The sequence below is a fragment of the Gymnodraco acuticeps genome, unplaced genomic scaffold (genome assembly GCF_902827175.1).
Source record: "Gymnodraco acuticeps unplaced genomic scaffold, fGymAcu1.1, whole genome shotgun sequence".
Taxonomy (NCBI): domain Eukaryota; kingdom Metazoa; phylum Chordata; class Actinopteri; order Perciformes; family Bathydraconidae; genus Gymnodraco; species Gymnodraco acuticeps.
The window spans coordinates 850,239-871,613 of NW_022991575.1; the positions used below are offsets into that span (position 1 = coordinate 850,239).

At 38.3% G+C, this 21,375-nt stretch overlaps 1 protein-coding gene across 2 annotated transcripts; it reads left to right on the plus strand.

Moving 5' to 3' along the window:
* The first annotated feature begins 4,760 nt into the window (after positions 1 to 4,760).
* Positions 4,761 to 20,457, plus strand: znf408 (zinc finger protein 408). Of its 2 annotated transcripts, none has more exons than XM_034197477.1 (9): positions 4,761 to 4,870; positions 6,414 to 6,693; positions 8,798 to 8,859; positions 9,848 to 10,050; positions 13,400 to 14,124; positions 15,689 to 15,898; positions 16,856 to 16,979; positions 18,502 to 18,735; positions 19,536 to 20,457. In XM_034197477.1, the coding sequence occupies exons 2-9, from the start codon at positions 6,418 to 6,420 to the stop codon at positions 20,297 to 20,299; spliced, it is 2,598 nt and encodes an 865-aa protein (XP_034053368.1). In that variant the 5' UTR covers positions 4,761 to 4,870; positions 6,414 to 6,417; the 3' UTR covers positions 20,300 to 20,457. The 2 variants fall into 2 exon arrangements, with proteins under 2 accessions (XP_034053368.1, XP_034053369.1); XM_034197478.1 differs by lacking the exon at positions 4,761 to 4,870 and adding an exon at positions 6,066 to 6,226.
* The last annotated feature ends 918 nt before the right edge of the window (positions 20,458 to 21,375 follow it).

A 21,375-nucleotide genomic window follows, 5' to 3' on the forward strand; every position in this document is an offset into this window, starting at 1 on the left:
CAACAAGTAGTCAAGATAGTCAGTTTAGCTTCGGTTGCTATGCTAACATCACCCATTTTATACCAGAGAAACTTTCATAACAGCGTTGTGATGCCAAACAGCAGGCAGCACTGCAGCGGTCGGTAAATGCCGCTGAAACACATTGATAAACAATGAACTACGGCAGTCTGGAGAAAAGTATAAGCTACCAAGTTACCAACTTGGCTGCCGGAAGAGAGTACCAACGTTAATCAGCGATACTCCTGGCGACTAAAAGTGGCTTTTGTCATGATAAAAATAAACCTATTTGGTTTGAATAATACTTAGAAAACCAAATAGGTTTATGTATATCATAGAATAATTATATCAATATGACAATAGAGACATGTGCATAAACAACAAAAACACTTGCAGCTGAAAACATTTTAAGAACAGTAGGGCATAATGTTCTAACAATGTTATCAAAAACATCTTAAGAAGTTTTAAGAATGTTTTTAGAGAGCGTTATCCTACCTTTCAGAAGAACATTCTGGGAACCAAAATAAAACGTCCCGCTGAAAACGTTTTAATTATAGTAGGGCACAATGTTCTAACGATGTTATCAAAAACATCTTAAAGTTATCACCGAACATTCTGGGAACCAACATAAAATGTCCAGCTGAATACATTCCTAGAACAATGAATGTTAACATTCTCAGAATGTTTTTAGAACCAAGAATGTCTAGCTAAGAACTCACACATGCCACCGCAAACATGCAATATCTGCTTACAGCTTATCATGAATAAAGTGCTTGTTTGTTTTTTTCAAAAAGGAAAATGTGGTAACATCAGATTTTTTTAAAACATCCTTTTCAAACAAATGCAACAACTTGTGTTTTACGACAACTTCTGCTCAATTCGGTTTGTTGTAAAGCACTTTGGCACAAACCTGGTTTGTTTTTTAAAGCACTCTACAAATAAATCTGACGTTGACGATGACCGTGTTAATATTTCGCATCACAGGAACGTTTTATAAAAAAATAATAACCTCCTGAAAACTTATAAAAAACGTTCTGTCATCTCAGGTCTCAATAACATCCTGAACACATTTTCTGAATGTTGCTTTGAAAATGTTCTTCTTTTGTTATCATGTAACATTGAGGGAATGTTTTATAAAGAACATCTTTAATGTGTTACCTCAACAACGTCCAAAAAAACATCCTCAGAATGTTGCAGGCAAAACGTTCCACCTTTGTTAACATATCACATTAAAGGAACGTTTTATAAAAAACTTTCTGTCATCTCAGGCCTCAATAACATCCTCAAAACATCCTCTGAATGTTGCAGTTAAAACGTCTAAGCTAACCTTAAACCACATAGGAACATTATTTAAAATGATAAACATCCTCAAAAGGTTCTTTGAACATCAGATTAAAACGTTTTCTTTAAAACATTATTAGAACCTGTCGGTAACGTTAGCCAAAGTTGTGAGAAAGTTCCCTAGCTAGCTAGCTGGGTACTTTGTTCCATATAAGTTTGATTGAAGACAACATCTGTCTGGTCCACTGTTGGTTGGTGATGCGTCAAGATTTGCTTTACAACTTGTTTATGGTGTGAGACATCAAAAAAGTGATATGTTTGTGTATCTCCTTGATACTCCTTGGGCAGAGTACAGAAACTGGTGCTTTTAAAGTTCCCCAACGATTTCTGTCAGTCGTGCTCGTTCTTAAACAGAGAGAACTTGATAATCTAAAATTGCGCAGAGGTATACATTTTCAAGATGGATGCTATTGGGATTGTTAAACACAACTAAAGTGTTTAAAATATCTGGTCAAAGTTAACCTATATAAATTGAAACAGAAAAAGAACATTATGATATTAAGACTGATATTAGCCATGCAGAATATAGCAAACTATTCCCACAAACCGTAGTAAAACATTTGTTTAGAGCAGAGACTTGTGAATATGAACACATGACCTTTTATTTATTGACTTCACACAGTGACTGAGTCTCTGCTGGACCGAGCCAGTGTTTGTTATTCATCTTATGAGACTACAGCAGCATCAGCAACACACAGAAAGGCTGTATACACTACTGCTCATATTTAGTTGGCTGTTATGAGTATTTTGTTTTCTGTATTTTTAGAGTTCATCATCTCCCACGATGCTGTGCAGTGCATAGTGTTGTGGAACAATTGTCAGTATAATGAACCTGCTATCTATTTCATGTTTGTAACCTCAGAGGAAATAACCTCAATGTAAACATTGCAGTGTGAAATGCCTGCTTTTTTCCACCTTTGACTGCTTCCATTTGTGTGCTTGTTTTGTGTCATTATTGCTGTATTTGGGGGCTGTGCCTCTTGCAAACGTACTGTCACCTGCTACATGATGAACCAAAGACTGAGAATTCCATTTACAATCTGTACATGCATCTGCTGTAGTGCGTTATATTCACTAATTTAAAAAGATAACTGTTTATATTTTATGTTTTTCATGACAACAAATCACAATAAAACTCCAAAACCAACAGTGAAATCATCTACTAACACAAGTAATGTGTCTGTTTCAAGATCTACTTTATCTTCTTCTTTTGTGCCATAGAGCTCCATCAAAAACTATTGAAAACACATCAATGAGCAACAATGTTGAACTGGGTGTTTAACTTTGGTTTATATTTTACACATGGTCAACTAACACCAGTAATGTCAATTAAATTCTGCCTGTCAGTTTCCAATTAAAAAATAATGTTGCTTTGAGGACAATGCAGGTAAAACTGCAGCTGTGAAAACTGGTTCTCTGCACGAGGAACTGATATAGAAAATAAAAAAGAAGAGAAGAGAACTCAAATGTCTGAATGTTTGTATTCACATGTATCAATTACAAATTAAAACTATGTGGGTGTTACCTTCTGTACATTATTCATGTTTTAATCACTCTGCTCCTACCTGAGGATGTTAGGTTTACAAGTGTTCAACTTATATAATTAACAGACTGTGGGCATCAGTCAGGCCTCCTTCATTCCAGAGGGGTCACCGCCCAGATATTCAGGTACAGACAACAAACACATCTTTCACCTGGCTCTCAGTGAGCGAAGTGTTTCTGTGGCAGCAGCCGAGGCAAATAGAACATGGCGCTGACTCATAGGAATAATAAAATGACGGTACATTTCTATTTGCCCAACAGGGTGGGTTGCGCATGGCGTCAGCGTTCCCTTGTGACTGAATAGGGTTCTTTTAAGGATCTCTTGCACCCCACCCATAACACACACCGGTTCACCTCTCCGCCCCGGGCCTCAGGATGAATCGTTTCTCTCTGCTCTCAACATGTTTTGCACTTGCTAATTAGTGGAAAACAGACAAATGTTGTAACCTAAAACATATTGCTAAGTGTTTCCTGCTGTGAGCAGCAACATTAGAAAAACTAACATTATTGTCAAACTATGAGACTGAAGCACCTGAATCTCAACCCTTAAATAAATCAGAAAAAGGTTTATTCAAATAACTGAAATAAAAATTATAGCAATATGTCATACAGTATAATAACATGTACAGGGGAAAACTGCTAAATTTGTTATGATGATGAGAGAATCACTAGTCTGTCTGTTCACTAAATATAAACTATCGGTTAGCTTACCATATTTTTAAATGTAATTTTCTCCTCTCTGGAAACATATTTGTCTGACAGAAATGGCAGAAGTAATGTCACAGTGAAACAGCAGGTGGGAAATCTTCAACTTCATTAATGGCACATATTTGTATCATAATCTCTGATGTCCATTGCAAATATATTGCCATAAATACGCTTTACTACAAAAAAGCCTGAGCAAGCAAGTTTTTCTGAGAGTAAACCACACTCTAATTTTGTAGTTTCGCTATCTTAATTAAAATGAAACCCTTCCAAAAACCTTCGAATACATGTGAGCAATACCACACATGCCAGAGGATCATTTTCGAATAATTTAGAACCAACACGTTATTGTGACACAAACAACATCGAATTCTAGTTTAGGAGTCACGTTTTGTGGGTTATTTCTGTGTTAGTTATTTCATGGGAAGCAGGTTAGAAACAATTGTGTACTATATTTTCAATTTGTGGTGTTTATTTGAGATTTTCTGAAACAAAAATTAAAAATATATCCCCAATGTTCACTGTACACACAAATAACTCACCAATGTCATCTTAATCTCATGCTCTTCCTTCACAGTGATGAAGCTGGTCAAAGAGTCCACTCTTCCTCTTTTTCTTGTTCTTTGGTTTGTGGCAGTGCTTGTTGTAGGCATTTGTTTTATTATCCAAATGGATAATAATTCTTACCTTCAACCTTTAAGAGAAAACAAAGCAGATTTCTATTGTGTTTTTCATTTATTTAAATGTGTTATTTACTATAATGTTTAATTTACTCTACAAATGATTTTTGGTATTCGTCCCCTCATACAGTATATACTCATCCCTACTTGTGGAACCCACTGGTCAGCAGCTAATGGCAGATTGCCAGTGTCTGAAGGCCCAACATACAATAGTTTATATCAAAGTTTACTTCAACTGAACTGAAACCTAATACTAAGATGTTATCCCACATGTTTTGGGGACAGCTGTGTGGTTTCTTTTAGCTTATTTCTCAGTAAGTTGTCAATTCATTGATCGCTTTTATTTTTGCATGTCCATCTCCATCCATCTCCATCTTATTCTCACATTATGTTTTTCCCGCTTTTATTAATGCTGTTTTACCTGTGTCATGTACATTGTATGCTACTCATGCTACTACATCACCAACGAAAAATGCTGTGACTGTGTGCGGAACCAGAATACACCATAACGCTGTTTCCGGTCGGACGATACACAAAGGAGGACAACCGTTGGACCTTTTTTCGCTGATGGCTTTCCCAGAGTTTACCTCGGAATGATTCAAGTGGTAGGCTAACATATAATCAATTCAAAACAACTGACCGGGCACGTCGGGAGCACAAAGTTACTATGATTAATAAAGCTACTGTCTTTAAGAACCAGAGCAAGTTATCTTACCAATGCTAACGTAAACGTTGTTAGTAAAACATTATAAAACACTTATTTTAATGTTATGATAAAATACAATAAGTAAAACATAAACAAAGGACAATAAGTGGGGACGTCCTTCAGTTGAAATCGCCCTGAACTGTTTACAGCTAACATGCTAGCGCAGCTGTGTTGTCTGATGTTGGCCAGAAATGCATTGCCCTGCGTTAGCTTACGTTAGACCTGAGACTGCAAGAAGACAGCTTCTTACACATGATGATATATTAATATGAGAGCCATTATACCCTGCTTACTCAGAAATAGTGTCCTAACTTGACTTTTAAACTGTTGAAATATAACCGAACGTTAGCTTTTAAACTGCATTTAAAAATCAAAAAGTAGCACTAATATAAAACAATATTAATAATGTGATTTAGCTAGAGAAGGCCAGCCGTGTGCACGATATTGTATTTGATGTATTCAAAAAGTATGCACCCTAACTACTTACCTCTTTTACAGATAATGTATTCCCTCTGATGTTGTTAAAAGCAGGCTCTTTCATACATTAACTTACAGTAAATGAATGCACAAGATAGTTGAAGTTGTTATGTACTTGGAACTGCAGATAATTCTCAAAAAGGAAGTCTGTGATGTGCCTTAAGCTAATTTAGCATTGCAGCTGTATTTGAACTGACTAATTACAGAACAATTAATAGAAAACACCTGCTCATAAATTGCAGTCTTTATCCCAGCATAATATCATAATTTACACAAAACTCAGGTGTAATTAATTACATTAACGAGGAACCTGTGAGGTGTTGCAGTAAAGCATGTAGGGGCGCCACCATGCAGAAATACCAGATTCTACTTCATGTACACATCATTAATGATAATAAGTGTTACTTTTATTGTTTATGTTAATGGAACATTATTATTTTGATAACACTGTTGCTTTTTTCTCTTTCATTTTGTAAATGACCTGCATTTGAGAGGTTTTCTTCTTCTTCTTCTTCTTCTTCTTCTTCTTCTTCTTCTTCTTCTTCTTCTTCTTCTTCTTCTTCTTCTTCTTCTTCTTCTTCTTCTTCTTCTTCTTCTTCTTCTTCTTCTTCTTCTTCTTCTTCTTCTTCTTCTTCTTCTTGCACTGGGTGATTTATGAATCAGTATCATAAATTCTTAATTCGTCCCACAGCGGCGACATTTATATTGTTACAGCAAAGGGCACATTGCAGATAAAAAATCAAATTAGTAGACTTGCAAGCAGCAGCATTCAAAATAAGTAAGTCAATATATAAAGTAGGCTACTAATAACATTAATAACTTGCAAGAAAAAACGTAAAGCTGTTTAAGTATGGCTCAGACCTTGTGGTAGTGTATGGCACACGTGTTGAGCATAGTAGTTGAAAGTAATCATGTAACTCATGTTGTAATTCTGCCTGTAACCTGCTTTTTATTTGTCTGTACAGGTCGATGGACTATCTCGCTCCTCCCGCTGCGTCTGCTCTCGCCACACTTCTTTCCACGTTGCTCCCCTGCGGCTTCGCTGTGGGGCCCTCGCGGCTCTGTGGAGGCAGCATGGGGCTGTGGTGGGTCGGCTGCTCGCTGGAGGCTGGGTCCCTGCTGGGAAGGGAGGGGGATACAGAGTGGGCCTCCAGCTATCACACTGACCTGATGACTCACAGGCAGGAGGGTGAACTCGTGATGAACTCCAAAACATGTCAGACCATCAGCACGGAGGCAGACAAGGTATATTGAATGCATATTCCTTAAAACAAAGACTATTAATAAAGGTGTTAAATCTATTGTATATTATATCTATATTCTTTCGTCACATTTTTAATATTAATATGTTTGTTTTGTTAATTTCCTCAATATAAAAAAAAGGAAAACACATAAACCCAATTAAAAAAAAAACATAAAAAGACAATTGAACACTAGTTTTCTTCTAGATTAATGATAAATCGGTATGCCTTTCTAAAACATCTAAATGTGTCCAAGGTGATATAGTTGTCTTGTTTTGTCAGTCCAACACCTCAAGATATTCCCTTTTTAATATGAAAAAAACACAGACAAACAGAAACTGTAACAACAATAATAAGAAAAAGATTAAAGAGCCCTATTATGCTTTTGGGGATTTTCCCTTTCCTGCAGTGTGTTATATAGGTTTTTGTAAATATCCTGTAAATGCGGAAATCCCAAAGTTTCCTCCAGCGGGAGTTTCTCTCTCAGACAGAGGGTGAAAATAGGTTCTGCAGCACAGGCAGCATGAGGAAAAAAATACCTTTTTGAACATTAAAGCATGTAAACATGTCACAGTCGAGGCACAAAATACAACTATGGACCTGAAAATGAGCAGAATATAGCCCCTTTAAGTGTCATTGTGTGCCAACTTGTTTGCAATGTTTGGGCCTGATTCATGGCTGCATTTAAGCAAGAAAATCAGTGGTGCAGTACAAAAACACACGGTAAATAAGCACTCTGCCACAAAGATATGAATACAAGTGTGACTGTGAAAATACATTTATTTAAATTCATCCTGTTATGATCTGTTTTTCTGTCCTTTTGCATTCAAAATGTCTCTTTACTTTACATTCACCAGCACCTGAACTGTTGAAGCTAAATCTATTAAACACCTGAACTGTTGAAACAACATCCCTAATATTCATCTGGCTGCTACTTAAAAAGGATTTTAAAATGATGTATCTATTTACCTAATATATCATATTTCAATGACTTGCATAGACTCTTATTGCACTATTTCACTTTTTTTTAAACTATTTTTGTATTACTATTTACATGCACTATATTTTTTCTGTTTATCTGTGTTTTGTGTTGCTCTGTTGGAGAAGCCTGTGACACAAGATTTTCATCAGCATAACTACACTGTAGCTATGAACATAGCTACAGTGTAGGTTCAAGGTTCTTTATGTATGACTAAATAAATAACCTTGAACCAGTACTTTGGTCTAGTTTTAAACCATTTTACCTCAGTTGCAAATGAGGATAAATGCATGCCTTTATTCTCAATGTATTGCTGACCTCCGTGGGAAGGTAATGAATCAGACCTTTCAAAAACAAGAGGAGGAAGAGCAGCTTCAAAGATACAAATATCAAACCATGCTAACTTGCAAGGGCACAGAATTCAATACATATTCAAATCACGACCTACCTATCCTTTTCTTTTTCTTTATACTACTGTAAGTGGGGCTGAGTCAGACATGGCAGTAATCACCACCATTATGAACATGAGTATAACTTACCTGTCAGCTGTCAAACAATAACTGTTAGCCGGTGGGGTCATGTTCATTCATGAAGCGTGATGTAATCCAAAGCAATTGAGTGTCAGCTCAGGACGAGTCTCAGTTCATTATTGAAAGTTGCCTTCAGGGGTTTTGTCTTAAGGCTTCGCTGGGAAATCTAGGCTAGGAACTTTAAGTTTCATTTACAGAGACTCCTAGCAAATAATACAATTATTTGTCAATGAAAATCTCATAGTATACTGCAGCGAATATGAATTGTTTCCATCACATTTTAGATACAGGCTCCCAGGGTTAAATAAGGTTAGACTAAATCTCTTTTGTGCATCAGTCAATCCTAAATTAAATCCCAGATCAACTGTATATTAAAGGGTTTTCCACATATGTTCTTAAGTTATTGTTATGTTAAATGTTTTGTTTCCTTGATTCTTGTCTTAAATATTAGTCCTTGTGGATGTTGAAATGGACATGCTGTGATGCAAGAAAGATTTCAGACTTGATTTGACAACAAAGTATTATTCTATGATGTTATCGTATAAGCGTTCTCTTTATTTAAGTACAATAATTTACACAAATAAATGTATGTTTTGTAGGCACTGATGGAGAAAGCAGCAAATAAAGATGAAAGTATGCTACAAAAAGGCGTCTGGATCAAGTAAGTTGACACACTGCTTCACAAGAAGTTAACTTAGGCTTTTTATCCTCATAACCTGATTGTTTTGATATATTTATTTTTTAGCGAGAATCAACCGATTTATTTGATTTGTTTGAAACATATACAACTATATCAACTCTGGACTTTCCGTTGGAATCTAAAGCGAAATATAGTCTCACAGGCTTTGTTGTGCCTTGAACTCACTGTTAATATCAGTTTGCTTACAATGATAATGCTAACATGCTAAGGTTTCACTGATATAATGTTAACCAGTTCTTCATCCTGGTTAAGATGTTTGTTGTTTATTTTTTCAAATCGGGGCAACAGCATACAGTACTTAAGAAAATCAAAAAAATGTAAGAATCATTTGATTATATATAGTTTAAATATGTATTACTAATATGAATATTAGAATTGCTTATCTCAGAATTCAAAGCTGACTTACTGAAGAGCATCACTTCCTGTTACCCGTTCTTCTCGCTCTCCCTTCATATTTGAGGTTTGCCAATATTGATTTAGTTTTCTGTGGTTTCTGTGTCTTCTGCTTCTGGCTGTGTACTGTATGTAGTGGCAACAATTTCTCCTGCCTCTGGCTGTGTGCTGGGTCCTGATTAAATATTGCCATCTTTTTCTCCCCCAGGGAGCTGAACTAGAACATCATTGCACAATCCTTCGCTGCAACCAAGTTACCTGTGACGGGTCACAGACAGTGGATAGATTTAACTGTACCACCCATACTGATATTACAAATAAGCGTATATGAAGTTTTATTATTATTCCAAATATCTGTATCTCGGACTGTGTTCCATACATACCATTGCTGAGACACCCACAGGGATAAAACGGCATCCTTCCCTTCATATCCTTCCCTATTCAATGAAATACAAACACTCAATCCTGATTAAATCCAACTAAGCATGTAAATCCACATTGAGGTTTTATTTAACATATTTCTGTTTGCATTCATTTGTTTTTTAATTTCCCACAGATTTGCCTGCCAGGCGCAGAGCAGAAGACAGCAGAACGTGTCGGTGCAGTGTGCCTGTGGAGAGGTGTGTTCAGGCGAGTGTGTGGACGTGTGTCTGCGTGTGTGTCGGGACATCCAGCCAGGAACAGAGCTGCTGTTGGGCGGAGAAACCCTAGGAAAGTGTCAGACCACGAAAAACTCCACGGCACAGGACAACCTCCCAGGTAGTGGATACAGACCAACAGTTGATTAGAAGTCAATCAGGCAAAAACATCCATTCATTTTGTTTGTTTTCGCACCAAAGTCTTAGGATAAATGAGGTCATAACCAGCCTTATTCCCCAGGAAGGTGTACGGTTGGGTTTATCTTACCCCCTTTGGTTATAAAAATCTGTCATGCAGCTTGATTAAACTAAAATCAAAATATCGACTAATCAATTTGTTCCATATCTCTAGCAGGTGCAAATGTATTAAAATGTAAATGAGAGGCCACAGTTTTAATTTGTTGTTGTATCTACCTAAGTTACATGTCTATTAAGCTGGCACTCGGGTCCAATTTGCTCTCCATTTTAGCTCTGTTTTTGGTTTCCACAACCTCCATTTTCATTGAATGCTTCTTTATACTTTTACTCCACCGCATTTTGGAAGCCAATATTGTCATTTTTACCAAGTAATAAATAAACATTGAAACATAATCATAGGCTATAAATATTAATCACCTTTACCAGCTATGACAGACACATTTATGCATTAATAATCATAATTTCATATGTATGATTTTGAAACACGCCATTATGCTTAACAAGTACTTTCAATTTAGCTTCTTAAGTATATTATGATGCCAATACTCACACTTACTCACTGAGCTTTCTAATTAAGAAATAATTATTTTGTAGAATTGCTACTTTTACATAAGTAAACAATCTTATTACTTCTTCTACCACTGCATATTATCCCTTTTTAGGTCAATAAAGACAATGTGCAATATAATTATTACAGTTAAGTGGTACCAAACAGCATTAAATGGCCTTGATTAATGTAATCCGAATGAATATTCATTCACTGTCTCCACCTGGAGGAGCTAGAGGGACATTTAACTCCAGATCTAAGTGGACAACACCATTGACCCTTGAAAAAACCTCACTTACCAAAACATAATCACATTCTGGGTTAAATTAAATAACCTTTGTAATCACAAAGGTCTCAGTAGATGAATTAGCATCAACTCCACTGATGAAAGCAGAATTTCCACAAAATCATTATTTAACAGCCATTGTTTTCATTTGAGTGCTTTGTGAAAAAAAGACTAAAAGCTGAATATTATTATATGGGAATTAATGATTACTGCAGCAAGAAAACCAAGTAATTAAAGCACGTTTGTTTTCTAGTAATAAACCCTGGCTCTTCTCAGCCTTTAGCAGCATCCATGTGCAGTGATTGATGCGATATCAAGGAGGGCCTCCATGCAGAAAGCCCCCAGCAGACTGTGGCTCCACTGAGGTTATCTTATTAAAACTCTGACAGCGCTGATAGAAACAGAGCGAGCCTGTGAATCAGGAATACATCTCCAAAATAATTATGAATGCTAAATAAAAGGCAGCGGGAAAAGAAACAATTAATCTCTCTGCAGGGAAATAACATTGTAGTGGTAGAACATATTGATTTGAGTGTTGGGGAGAAAGAAGGGTGTTTTATCTGTTGGCTGGATGTAGAGTTACGAGTTAATGAGGAAACTTATTGAAGAAAATATATTGAAGAAATAAATTAAAAGCTAATTAATTTTAATGGGAATAAGTAAAAAATGAACAGAAGTACATTTATAATAAATATTGTACATACATGTGAATATACAGGTACAAGGTGTACATACCGAACATGTTCTGTACATGTTTATAAGTCACTCAGAGATGGTAACTTAAAGGGGCCCTATTACGGCCCGTCCACACTACAGCGTCTGCAGCGTCGACAGCGTCGACAGCTTCAATCTGCCCATTCACTTTGAATGGGGTGACGTCACGTTGCCGCTTTTTTTCGCCGAACTGAATTGTGGGTAGCAGAGCGGTCCGTCTCCGGCGTCTCCGGCGTCAGAAGTTGAACAATGTTCAACTTCTGACGCCGGAGACGCCGGAGTAGCCAGCGCCAGCCAATCAAATCCCGTTTCGGAAAATCTGACAGCTCAAGCCGTAGCCAATCAAACCGCGTCTAAGCTGGGAGAGATATCCCGCCGTTCATTTCTATATTTCAAAAAAAGATGGAGGAGAAACTAATTATCGCCGTAGCGAATCACCCGGTTTTGTATGACCAGACCCTCTTCACCTACCGGGATACAAACCGGAGTTACCAGGCATGGAGGGAGGTGGCAGAGACAGTGGGTGAAACTGGTAGGTTTTCGCCTGTTTGTGGAGTTTATATATATATTGCTCCCATAAAATCCCCGGGGGTCTTTGCTTTGTATGTCGGGGGCCGGGAGATTCATGTGATTAGTTGTTGGTCGTGTTGCTTGAATAACATCCCCAAGCTTCAGACACGCCCAGCTCCAAGCTTTTTTTTGAAGCTGTAGTGTGGACGCTCCGTTATTCTTTTGGTGGGTTTTCCCTTCCTGTAGTGTGTTATATACGTTTTTGTGCATGTAACATAATGACATCATTATGTAACACTCCCACTCAACACATTGTACGTGACTCTAGTTTCAGACAGAGGGTGAAAAGACACATGCAGCACATGCAATATGAGCAAAATTAAGTCCTTTTTTAAAGTAAACACGTCACAGTAGAGGCACAAAATACATTTATGTAAATAAGAATGAGCACAATAGGGCTCCTTTTAATACGTTCACTTAAGTACTTTATACTTGACTATAATTTAGAGACAGGAATTTGATTAATTTGTATAAAAATGTCACTTCATATTTCCACGCATACTGTCACTAGATACTTTGTAGATGGACATTACAAAATGTAAATACACATTTGTAAAAGTAGAAAAATGCATTGCATTGTTTTACAGTACATTACTAACCTGTAAGTATGCAAAGTGTTTGCATTACCAGCTAAAACTTTACACAGCGGTTTACAACGTCATTAGTGCTGATAATCCAGTATTGCAATAGATACAACTATAACAGTGATGCTGTTCTGCAAAGCTAGTGTTTTGCATTTTGCAGCTAATTTGCTGGCACTTTTCAAATCAAATCAAGTTTTATTTATATAGCACATTTATTAACGATTTTTGGTCGAGCCAAAGTGCTGTACATATAATAAAAATAGCCTACAGTAGAGACACTTTACAGCAAATACAACAGCACAGATTGTTCAGAATATCAGTATGAGAAAACTTTTATCCACAAAATAGTTTGATAAACAGGAAAATGTACTGATTGAAATAGAATTATGTTTTTCTTTGTTGATGATTCACATCAAATCCTATTTGAATCATCAAACACATGTACAGAGCAGTGCAATCTTAAAATGTAACCCATCCAAGTTTTAGGAGGGATTATATATCATTGTTTCAGACACATTTTCTCCCAACCGAGTCACCATTTACAATGTTTACTGTCTTTGTTTTTGTACAGATAACAAAGTAGAAGACAGAAAAGACGCAGAGACTGTTGTACCCGACATACGGATCATTCAAAAGAAAACAGAGGAGAAAGAGGACAAGCAGGAGGAAGTGCTGCTCAGAGTCCCGCGCAGATGCATCAAGAGGAGTCAGACAACTGTTCCACTGAGGAAGAGGAGAGTCCAGAAAACCCTTGAGAGTTTCACTGATGCTCACATAGAGAAAAACAACGTCCCAACAGCAGGAGGACACACAGACAGCACATGTAGTGAGGACAGACAGTCACACAGTAAACATACAGATGGTGGGACAGACTCTGGAGGCTTCTCTCCACCTCCTCTGGTCCGCTGCAGCTCCCGCCTGGCAGCTAAACCGCGACGCGTTCACTGTCCAATCGGCCGTGGGAAGCACCCTCCCGGAGGCCCTGTTCAATCCAAACAGACGGAGGAACAGAGCTCCACTAAAGACACCACCCCCGTCACAGAGAAGGAGCTTTCGGAAAGTATCTCGCTCCCTGATGTCGAGGCCGCTGCAGCAGCATCGTGTGTTGCCAAGGCGACCCCTTCATGGCCTGCAGGGATCAGAGAGAGGCGGTACAGGTGCTCCAGCTGCGGGAAGAAGTTCTACCAGATCGGTCACTTGAAGAAACACCAGTTCATCCACACAGAGGAGAAACCCTTCAGCTGCCAGGAGTGTGGGAAGAACTACACCTCTGCAGAGAGCTTCAGAGCCCATCAGGTGTGGGGGGATACAACTCTTTATTTTCTTAGTCTGCAAGTCCTGTTATGCTTTTGGGGGTTTTATTTTTCCTGCCTGAAAGGACTCATTTGTTAACTTCTTTACTTCAGAGCAGACTGGGCTCTAGTTTCAGACAGAGGGTGAAAAGAGGTGCTGAAGCACAGACAGTGTTAAAAGTATGAAGACCTTTTTGAACATAAAGGCATGTAAAAATGTCACATGAGAGGCACAATATACAAATATAAACTTGAACATGTGCATAATATCATCTTTAAGCCCTAAAACAGGAACAATTATAGTTTTTTTCGTTATTCAAGAGTTGCGATCAATTATAAACAATATTAAAATGCGACACAATGTATTTGAAGATAAAACAAATATGTCAGGTCCCTGATAAACTATGCTGAATGTATTTAATATATACAAATTGATTTGGAGTAACTTATTATGTCTAAAAGCAGCTTTTTGCTCCTTCCCCTAGTTGAAAGTTTTAAGTCTGTAAATTGACTGCATTTATTTGGCACTTTTCATGGCTTGCTTTGCTGTCTGTATCCACCCATTCGTACAGAAGCTTACAATAGGGCTATCATTCACACACATTAACGCACAGTTGGCCATGATATCTGGTGTAAGGTTAAGTATCTTGTTGTGTATCAAAATGTTTAATGCAGAGGCTGGGGATTAAACCACCAACCTTCTAATTGGTGTATGACCATCTGCTAAAACCAATCTTGTTCGCCTCTGACCACCGCCAGCATCACTGATACATGGGTGGGTGGTGGCCTAAGTGTGCGGAGTTATATTTACCTCATTTAACAGTGATTTGTTAGACTTAAATGGCTCAAAATGCTCTGAATGTCTTCATTCGAAGACAAGTAATTACAGGACGCTTTCCAGGAAACTATGCACCATTTAACACATTTGAACTCTCCAATCTGAATATAATTTATGGTGAAATTAACTTAAATGCAGCTTTGTTCAGGCTCTATTCATAAACAGTCCATTTATAAATAGAGCCTGATTTAGACTGTTGGGAACAAGGATCTCTTAAATGTGGTACAATAAGCAGGACATTTCAGAAAAATAAATTGTCAAAACATTGTTGTGGACAAAGTAAAATAAATGTCTCTATAGTAATAGTAACATTATCTTTCGCATCTTTTACTAACATTCCTTTTTATTAATGAAAGAAATGAACAGCAAACATACTAATATATACAATAGATAGATAATAACACATACTTCCTTCTCTGCTGCTCTCTGTATTTCTTTATTGTTTTGTAATGATGTCTTCCTGTAGCCTATTATTTATTCCTCTTTGCTCGGTTATCCATTGAACAAACACTTGACAGCTAAATGGCCTCAGAAAAACAAGATCCATCACCTGTGGATGTATTTTAAACAGCGTGCGTGTGTGTGGGGGGGTTTGGGGAGATATATTCAATGCTTCCTTGATAGGGATGAGCTCATCAAGCAAGGTAGCAATTTCCTCCTGTCAGTGAAGAGTAACAATAGCAGCAGTAATAATACATTTCCTTAGAAATAATGACGGTATTATTTGCAGATGAGTCACCGCGGGGAGCGTCCCTTCTCCTGCCCTCACTGTGAGAAGAGCTACGGGCTGAAACGGGACCTGAAGGAGCACATGGTGCTGCACACCGGGGAGAAGCCCTACGCCTGCGAGCACTGTGGCAAGGCATTCGCTCGCCGGCCCTCTCTACGCATCCACCGCCTCCTCCACTGCAGCAAAAAGGTTTACACACAGCCTCCGAAGGTAAGGAGGCGTGATTCTGTTAAACTGCTCTGTGAAGGTTTCCTGATGAGATTTAGAACTAGTGTGTTTTTGTTTATCTTGGAAACACGCCAAGATTAGATACACCTTTATGATCCTTTGGAGTGTTACAGCACCACAAGGGAAGACCAAAGTACAGAAACATACAGAAAGCTCAAATAAATAAATACAAAATAAATGTATAGTTTTTCAGATTCTTCTTCTTATTATCCATCTCTTTTCTTGAAGAGCTTTTAGAGACAATAAATACGAGGTAAAATGACACCACTGTGAGTAGAAGAGAAGAGTCAGTATGTCTGTATCAATATTGAGATCATTCTGAATATATTCACAATAGATCAAAAATACATTATTCTTGATGATACAGTTTATATACAGTTCACGGTAAAAGATGGTCAAACAGCATAATATATTGTATAGAAATTGTACAAAAGAACAAAGAGTAGAAAACATGGTTGTATCAAAGCATAGAGTATTATTATAATTAAACATGGATGTAAACAATGCTACATTTCAGATGGAACATGTTCAACACAGAGCTGGAGGATCTACACAATCAGTACTGCAACAAGTACACTCCACAGATTGAAGCACTTCTTCACTTGTGTTGTGACATTTTCAGATGTTTCTGTTTTTAATAAGGACCGTGAGTGAGCAGCTTAATGAGCATCTTTCTCTCTTGTATGGAATGTTTCTTGAAATCTGCAAAGACCAAGGAGGAGCATAATTGCTGTTTCTTGCTGCTTCACCTTCCCCTCCGCTCTATCCACAGACACAATTTCAACCAAAAAAGCTGCATTCCTGCACCACTAGGCCTAATTTTTGTATCTGTCCAGTAATATCTTAAAATTCCCATGCATGCCGTGTTTTTCCTCCTGAGCTTTTATTATTGAAAAGTAGGATAAATCATGCTGCATTTGTGTTTTCATTCTCCCTCAGGTGCAGTGCACAGTGTGCCACAAGCTGCTGGCTAACTCCGGCTCTCTGAGGAACCACATGAAGCTCCACACTGGGGAGAAACCTCACGTGTGTCAGCACTGCGGGAGGTGCTTCAGTCAGAAAGGTGAGGTCAGAGTCCGGTGCTGGAGGTCCAGCCGGCTGCTTTACAGTCAGGTGGGCTCGGTTAAAAAAATGCTGCTGTGGTCGATGTTCTCTTCTTCCTGCAGATTTGAAGAGGCCCTATTCTTATTTTTGAGGTTTTCCCTTTCCTGTGGTGCGTTATATAGGTTTTTGTGAATGTAATGGACTGCGAAAGCCAAAATCAAAAGCTTCATACAAGTTAAGAGGCGGGACATCTCTAAGCAGTTTATCAATCACAACAGAACCAGCCAGCTAAACAATCAGAGCAGACTTGGCTCTGGTTTAAGACAGAGGGTGAGAGAGAACGCAATATTGACCCTTGGGACACATTAAGTCACAAAGTGCTTGCAAGTCTTTCATATGTAATACATTCAAAAGGATAACCCTTATATCACTGTCAAAAGCATCACATTAGGTTTGATCTATACTTCCCTTTTAAGATTCATCTGCACTTAGAATGCAACCTGTCAAATAAAAGTCTACTCTTCTGCAGAGACTTTATTTAACTCTAGATAAATATAACTGTGGGACTGACTGACAAGTTGTATTAGTCATCATTATTATTTATTTACTGTTTGTACGACTTTATGATCTTCTCTGCTGGCGCTACACAGTGGCAGCTGTTCATAAGAACCTACGTGGTCTGGTATCATTTTGGATAAACACGTTTGTTTTTCTACCTGCCAGGTGGAACATGATGGAGTCGAGGACCTGTTTATTATCTTAGCTGTGTAGCTGAGAAGCCAACATGCTGACGTTCTCACTAGATTTGATGACTTTTAAGACCTGTTAAGAAAGCCGTATAAAAAAAAAAGAGCCTAGCCAATCAGCTTCTAGAGAAAATTGTGGACCAAACTGTGTTTACGGTCAATAACTACTTCCTGTTGAGAACTTTTTTTTTGTTTTTGTTCCACATAATGTATTGTCAATATTTAACTTTTTCTATTGATTTAACAAAAGTTTAGTCTGGTGTCTGAAAACTCTCCATTTAAGTTTCTATACGGGAGCTACATAATAATAGAAATAGAAGAAGGGAGTTGATATTAACCTGCTCAAAATATATGGCAACACTGCACCAAAAGAGATAAAACCCACCCTCCAACATCTCGTGAGATGTCTTCTGATGTTAGTCATAAATTCTCATGAAGCACACACAAACATCTCAATACGATAGCTTTGGAGTTGTTAAATTACAAGAGCCCCCTATAAGCTAACACAACCTGCAAACACAAAAACGAAATAGTATTGATCTTCTCATCTGACCTTCAGAAAGAAAGGAACACATTGCGTCAAATGTCAACGTATTCCTCTAATTGTGAAAGACAGGAAACAGGATATTTTGTGATCACATTAAGGAATGAACTTGCCTTGAATAAAGTGCCAACATTAATTTTTGATGAGAGAACATAGCTCCCCACAGATTTTTGGAAAATACATACCCAAATGCCCTGCTTCCCCCACACACAATATATAACAAAATGTCTCTCTGACTGTGTGTCTCTCAGGGAACCTCGAGTCTCATTTGAGAATTCACAACGGGGAGAAGCCGTATCCGTGCTCCGAGTGCGACCAGAGCTTCTCCCAGAAACCAGACCTGCGCCGGCACATGTTTTCCCACACCGGAGGAGGCTTCCTCTGCAGCTACTGTGGGAAATCTCTGAGGGACCCGCACAGCCTGAGGTCCCATGAGAGGCTGCACACGGGAGAAAGGCCCCATCGCTGCCCTGTCTGTGGAAAAGGTCAGAACATGTTGGCAACATTATAGAATCAAACAACACTCTGGGAGGGAATCAAATGTGAACACATGGTGGCTTTGAACCTGCATTAACTGGTTTTGTGAATATTATCATCTTAATAAGTTGTTTTGATTAATTTGTAGGCAAAATGTGGCTTTTTTACTGACCCAGAAAACCGAATTATCCTCTTTTGGTTTGGTTTGCCAGCAGGAATATGGGTAGTTTTTTCTAAACTAAATGAAAGATTGTAGCATGGGCCCTGAAAGAACACATTCATGTTTGGAGCGGAACACAATCATAATGTCCCACACATCAGATATATATAACGTAATGTAGATAAATGATGGATTTACTCTAATGTATTTAATACCATATTTATTGATTACCCTTTTGTATGAATATCATGACTGCATTGCCTTACAGTGACTGTGCTAGGCTGTTTTAGGAAATAACTGAAACTATAAAAAATGAAAACGTTTAAAGATGTATATCTTCAGGAGCCAGTGGGCTTGATAACCAAAGTCAAAAAGTTTCATAGAACAAAACTAGATGTATCCTTTTTATACAAATAATATATATCAATATGTTTTTTACTGTAAAACAGCATTGGTTTAACAATCCTTATAACTTAATTATTAAATGTAATTGCAAACATGAGGTGAAGTAAAGTGTTAATTTAGAAACAAATATTTTATAATCTTGGTTTGGTCATATTTAGTTTTAGAAGTGTCTTTCAACAGAATAATGTTTTATCAGTTGTTAATTTTTTGCGCATAAGATTAGATGTTATTGTTTTCCCTCAGGTTACACTTTGGCCACTAAGCTGCGGAGACACATAAAGTCGTCCCACGTGTTGGAGAAACCATACATCTGCCACTGCGGCGCTTCGTACACGGTGCGACACAGTCTGCTGAGGCACCAAGCCCAGCACCGGGCAGAGGGGGGGGCTCAGGGAGAGGAGTCGCAGTCAGGGGGAGGACACGGAGAGCAGACGGAGAGCAGCGGCAAGACGGAGGTTGCACAAGCAGCTTCAGGCTCCAGCCACCTGCAGCCAATCAGAGGCAGACCCAAGAAGAACTCGCTTGAGGAAGGGTACATAAAGCGGAAAAGGGCAAGAGGAGAAGTGGAGGAGAAGGAGGCGAGGAACTTTCAAGGCACTGAGACCTCAAGAGCAGAAGACGGAGGAGATGAGGAACCTTCAGGTAACATCCAACATGTCGTCTACGTCCACACAAACGACCTCTCGAGCCCCAGCTCCACCCCTCTGACCCTCGCCTCGGAGAGCCCGCTGCCTGAGAGGGCGGGGCAGGATCTGGTGGAGGTGGAGATATCAGAGGGAGCAGAGCAGGGCATTGTGGTCCCTGGGCAGCAGGCAGTCGGAGAGCTGCTGATCTTACAGGAGGAGGGGGGGCGGGCTCTATGTGGCGCAGACTGTGGAGATAAACACAGGGTAGCGAAAAATCTTCTGGCTCTCAAACATCGATCATTTTTTGCTAGTGGTGCACAAACCACCCCCTTGGCCTATTCAGGGATTCTTATTGTTGTTGAACATCAGCACTCTCTTTGACTCTGAGTGGCTGACATCTACTCTTGATTTTTAAAGATGTTGACAAAACTTGAGCTGTCAGAGTCCATTTGAAGTTCTACTGAAAGTACTGCTATGATGTGTTCTGCATTTAGCCAGTTTATTCTCTTGAGTTGAACAAAATAAAGCATCAAAACAAACCCACGGTGTTTTTTCAGTATCCACAAAGTATTCACAGCTCCTGCTCACTGTCAGCACTTTATGGTGAATGTATTCAATAGCAATGAAACACCTTGAATGGGGGTTCACAGGGGGAAGAAGTACTCAGATCTGCATTACTACAGTGTCAAAAAAACAGTGTTGCAAGTAAAAGTCCTGCATTCAATTTTATACTAAATAAAAAAAAATATATATATTAACATTTGAGAAAAAGGCATATTTATTATATCAATGGATATTAATTATTGATGCATTATCATGACTTTATTGTTGATAACATTTGAGACCATTTTAATTGATTTATATACTGCTCGGTCGGTAGCTTTTTGATGTATTCCCAGGGATCAATACACTTTTATCTTAACATTAGAAGAAGTATAAAGTTCCCTAAAATACAATCGCTCAAGTCCCTCAAAAAAGTACTTAAAGACAGAACCATCAGTGATGCACACTGTACACACAGCACTGACATACAGCATAATCAGGTTATTAAGTTGATATGTTTATGTTTTATTATATGGAGCAACATTAGCATTAGTTTGGAGTTGTCCTATATAATCTCCTTTTAGCTCTGGTTTGATCTAGTCTACTATTTCAAAATAACTTAAAGTGGACCTATCATGCTATTTTTAGGCAATAGCATAGGTCTCAGATATATAAAAAATATGTCTATGAAGTGTTTTGCTCAAAATACCAAACAGATCACCCATTCTAGCCATGAAGAATGCTTCAAAAGTGCTGATTTGGGGTACAAAGCTTTAAAAAAAAAGAAGAGAAATTGATTTTTTTTTAAAGGCGGGGGGTGAGCTCATGCGGGATATGCTACCAGCAGATTCTGCGGTGATGAAACGCCATATCATCGATTATTTCTGAAACAGTATGGAGCTCAAAGGCTTTTC